Genomic DNA, 5,000 nt, shown 5'->3' with positions numbered 1-5,000 from the left:
TCAGGACTTCAACAGGAAAGTCCTGAGTTTTTCAGGCTTCTCTACGAAATTGCTTAAATTGCGTTCATAACTCCGAGGATCATAGCTTCACTTGATTCCTTACCATTGTGTTCATTGTAATAGAATTTCGTTTTCTGATCTCTTTTCTCTTCTGTAAATTTGCTGACAACTTTGGGGTTCAGCAACTCAACATTTGTTGGCATTAGAAGCATAGCAGATGGCGTATTTATGGAGGGAAGGTAGAGTGATCCTTGCACGAAACTGGACAATTTTTAAGCAATTGTCTCTTACAGCCGGAAATCTAGATAATTGTTGCGGCTTCACAGGATTCAAACCACGACCCCTTCGACGCCGGCCGGTGCAATGCTCTGGTAGCAATTGAGCCAGGAAGCCACTCAGTTGGGAGTAGGTCAATTTGTTGGTCTCAGGTGCTCATGTGGAAGGACTCGATGAAATGAAAGCATATATTTGAAGTGCAGGTTATAGACGGAAAATACAAGCATTTCATTTCAAATATATACATTTATTTCATCATGCACTTTCACTGGACCACATGCATGAGCCTAACGAATTGATCTTCTCACAACTGAGTGGCTTCAAACACTGGCAAAATGGTTCAGCGTTTGACTCGTGAAAATTTTGTCCTTAGGCAGGACGTTTGGTTTTGTCGTAGTGATACCCTCACCAGATGCAACTTCTGAATAGTCTCGGTCTTTATCGCCACGCCATGCAAACTTTAAAATAATTGCACTTCTCCTCCCCGCTTTCACTCTTTAGAGGTCCCCCAAACGTGAACTCGCAGTGCTGCTGACCTGCTTTCCACGCTGTTGGTAGATTCTTGTCCAGTCCATCTTTGGAGCTGAATTTCGTTCCATGCCATCTTTTTCGTCCGCGCGAAAGAGTTTAAATTAGAAATCCCCAGATCTTCAATCTTACCACACTTAATGTTTGTGAAACAATGTGGCATATTTCGCCAAGGCATCAGCCACAAGGAAACTCGAACATGTGCAGTTGAAAGCTTTACGCATTGTCTACCGCAACAAGAGCAACTATTGGTTAAGGCAAATCTACCATCTCTGAACAACAGAAGACTACAGGAAGCACTAATACTGATGTACAAAATAAAGCACCGTATTGTGCCTAATTATCTGTGTGATCTGTTTCGCCAAAGCAATAAGCCATCTAATTTAACAAAATTCTGATTTTTAATTACCAAGTTTTATACGGTTAGATTCGGAAAACATTCTATCGGGTACTTAGGACCATACCTATAGGCAAAACTGTCTAAGAAAGTAAGAGAATGCTCGTCACTTGCTATCTTTAAAGGAGTTATTCGTAAAATGGTCTTAACGCCATTTGAGACCGGCGACTGCTATGCATGTATTTTATGCGAACATTGATAGTATTTAAAACAGCTTTTAAGTATTTAAGTATTTTATACCTATTATTTACTCCATATTATATTAATTATAAATTAAAGTGTTTTATCTATTTGTATATTTATTAAAAAATCCCTTCTGGCGGCTGGTATGTTGGCTGATAATGTCAGCGGCTGAGAGATTGTGCGAAAAATAAATATTTGGCTAAGTGTATTTCGCTTATTTCCTGATTGAATGTATCTTTTTTTTTCTAAGAGAGAGGCTGTGGAGACCCGGGAACACCGAAAAACGGTCGAAAAGTAGGAATGCTCTATTCTGTGAACCGCAAGGTGTATTTTGATTGTGACTTGGGTTATGAATTATGGGGCTCAGAAGAACGCATGTGTCAGCAAAATGGTACTTGGACAGGACAGCAGCCAGTATGTAAAGGTGGGCTTTAAGGCACCCGTTAAAATATTGTGATATCTTCTATAGACTCAAGGATATCTAATTGGATTAAACACTCATTCTTTCAATTTTATTTAAAAGGAAAACATTTCAGCAGGTGACAACCGAGGTTTGTTGTTGTTGCCTCTATTTATGAATAGCGACGTTCAGAGTGGAATGCGAGGACGACGACGAGTACGACGTCTCAGTTCTGAGCACGCGCAATTCGAAATTTTTCATTCTTTCAACCTAATGCGCGTGCTCAGTACAGTAAACATATTATACTCGTAGTCGTTCCCGTTCTCCTAACTGACAGTCGCTAATGTTCTTAACTTTCATCTGTGGCACAAAAGATTGCGTTCGTTGAAATCAAAAGTACCCCTCAAAAAGTCGGTTATTTTCTCTTTTTTAGTTGTAGACTGTGGTATTCCACAAAAACCTGAAAATGGCTGGTTTGTTGGTAACGAAACGACCTTTCAAAGTTCTATTACATATGAATGCGACGAAGGTTATGAACTGCAGGGAACAAAGACAAGAATGTGCACATCGGACAAAAAGTGGAGTGGAAGAGATGTGATATGTTCAGGTAAACAGCTGTAGTTTCCTACGCGGTTCGCGTTCGTGTGCAGATCGCTACTGAAGACAAACTTTAAGACTGAAGTGTAACAGGTCAGCACAATCAATGTCGTTTTTCTTAACAAGCTGACGTCCTATCTCAATCCAGAGAAAGAATTGTAAACCACCCTGATACTTTGTGATATGCGCGGTATATAAATCCTAAACCATAAACCATAAACCGTAAATATGTAAATTTTGGGGTCGCGTAGGTGAGGGAGGGGTGAGGGGTCAGCGTTATTCTTCTCTTCTCCTCCTTCCTTGACTTCTCTCGAGCAGTTTTTTCGGTTAAATTTCTCAAATTTCGTCGCCACTTCTCCCGAGCTCTTTCCTGCTCTCTATCCCGTTGCTCATCACTAATATGATTTCCCGCCACAAAAACGCGGGTTGCCAAATGCAACGCTTCCACACCATTTCCCACCGAGGAAAATTGCATTAACACTCCCGTCCCCAGACGCTGTCCTGCCTCCCCACCGCCACGCCGACAGTCTGTACGGGCGTGCGTACGCTGACGTCATAATCAAAATTTTACGCATCGATAGATTTCCCAATTTTTTTACCCATGATGCTCTTCTGGTGTGCGCCTAAGCTCCGCTAAAAATGACCACAACCAGGTTTTCTGAGCCCGCGAGACTGAGCACCCCCAGCAAACCATTGTTTTAACGAAACCGCTGGTCAGCAACTGGTTCTGGTCATTGTTATTTATGGTCTTCCCTCGGGGAACAATGGAAGATAAATTGAAAGAATAAATGTCATATGGTGCTAACATGTGATTATAGATGTATTTCATGATTGTCATCACCTTCATGATAGCCCTCGCGTAGTAGATGAAACATGATAGCGACAGAACTGTCGTCTCCTCTGGAATCACAAAAAAGCGACGAAGTTGTTTATAAGCCATGATTCCTTTCTTTGTCGCATTTTGAACATTGTAATCAGCTGACAGACAGGATGAGGATTCTATTAACTTCTTATTTGGTATGGCTAATGTTCCTTTCGGCGAAAGGTAAGACTAAAGCGAGGGGAGCTACCGTTACGCGGCTGTCTAGTTCAGTCCCGGCTTGGAAGGAGATTCATAGTTCTAATTATGTTTTTGTCCACAGCAAGGTGTCTAAAAATCGCTGATGTCGATAACTTTTACTTTGCGTCGATGTAGACTAGTCTTTGCACCTCGAAATTGAACTTTTTCTTTCGCATTTGAGAGATTTGTTCATCACTTGATGAAATCTTTTCGTGGAGTGAAGATGAGTAACTTTTTCTATTTTTTGTTTATGTAGATCAGTTACTATATTTTTTATCCTTCCTGTAAAACAGATTCCTTAAAGTTTGACCCTAAGTGGAATCAGTTAGTTTAGAGCAGCTATAAAGCATAAAATCAAAGACAAATCTTGTTGGAAAGAAATACAAATAACAGCTGTTCAGGACTGTTGTCGCAAGCCTACCAGAGGTATTGAACCGGAAGCAGCACTTGGTGACTCAACGTCACACACTGCGAACGCAGTATGCACCCTTTAATCTTAACCGATCTTACGGTATATGAAAAATGCCACTTGAGAGAATGGTCTGTTTAAAAACAGAAAAAGACAGACAAGATAGAAAACAAAATAGAAAAAGGGAAATTGATTTATCAAAATGGGTGGCGAGGAAGTACATGTTTACCATTTAACCTATTAACATTTTGGAAAGGTAATTTCCACGTTATCATAGGTTACGCCATGTTGACACAAAGAACACAGTTACTCTGATCAGCTCCTTTCAGTCGTTCGTCCCACTAGAATATGCGAATTACTCCATTGTTATTTTTGTCTTCAGAGATTGATTACAAACCACTAAGTGAGGGAATAGTTTTGTTTCTATTAGGACAAACAGATTGCCAACGAACCACTCGACAACCAAGTCGGAGGTGCGCGAAAAGTTGTAATCCAGAAACTGGCTGTGATAATCCTGCAGATGAGTGTCTTTGTGATGGAGATTGCGGTTATAGCTGCGTACAGAAAGGTTTGTGATAATAACTTAAAAGCTGAAATTGGTTTTTGACTTATAGGGAGCTCAAGCACGCGACGTTAATGAGACACGCACGGCAACAGGAAGTGAGCTGTTTTCCCTTTTAACTTGTCTTCACACAACTACATTAAGATTGCTAAGTATCTTTTCCCCATTAGAGATGATTAGTTAAAAGATCTGGCAGGCACTACTGTCCTGGCATGCGAAATGTTCGCTTCCGGTTGCCGTCCGCGTCTCATTTACGACGCATCTGCCTAATTAATATATTCTGTAGTAAGGACGCGTCGAAACGGCGTAATTTGGAGATATGAGCCAGAATCTTAAAACAGGCGACGCAGAGGTTAGGGCGCTTGCCTCTTGCGTTCCGGGGATTCTGAGTTCAAGACCCGTTCAAAGAATTCGTTGAATTTGAACCTGGTAGTCCCTGGTTGAACTTCTCAGCTGAACTTGCAAAAACCCAACTTGTTCACCTCCGTCCAAGTTGGGATTCTCAACAGTTAATTATTGTTGTTGTTCTGCTCTGTCGTTTCGTTAATTGTGTTTCATTGGCCCTGAAAAGCTCCTATGGGGAATGGT

At 41.1% G+C, this 5,000-nt stretch overlaps 1 protein-coding gene across 1 annotated transcript in view; it reads left to right on the top strand.

The window, feature by feature from the left end:
* LOC138037361 (sushi, von Willebrand factor type A, EGF and pentraxin domain-containing protein 1-like) overlaps window positions 1-5,000 on the top strand; it is a 149,598-nt gene that overhangs the window by 34,027 nt on the left and 110,571 nt on the right. The window contains exons 14-16 of the mRNA XM_068883301.1: window positions 1,635-1,808; window positions 2,218-2,391; window positions 4,281-4,418. Of these exons, the coding sequence (XP_068739402.1) occupies window positions 1,635-1,808; window positions 2,218-2,391; window positions 4,281-4,418 (486 nt within the window). The remainder of the gene's footprint in view (window positions 1-1,634; window positions 1,809-2,217; window positions 2,392-4,280; window positions 4,419-5,000) is intronic.

The sequence above is a fragment of the Montipora capricornis genome, chromosome 2 (assembly GCF_036669925.1).
Source record: "Montipora capricornis isolate CH-2021 chromosome 2, ASM3666992v2, whole genome shotgun sequence".
Lineage (NCBI taxonomy): Eukaryota > Metazoa > Cnidaria > Anthozoa > Scleractinia > Acroporidae > Montipora > Montipora capricornis.
This window is presented reverse-complemented; position numbering and strand designations above follow the sequence as displayed.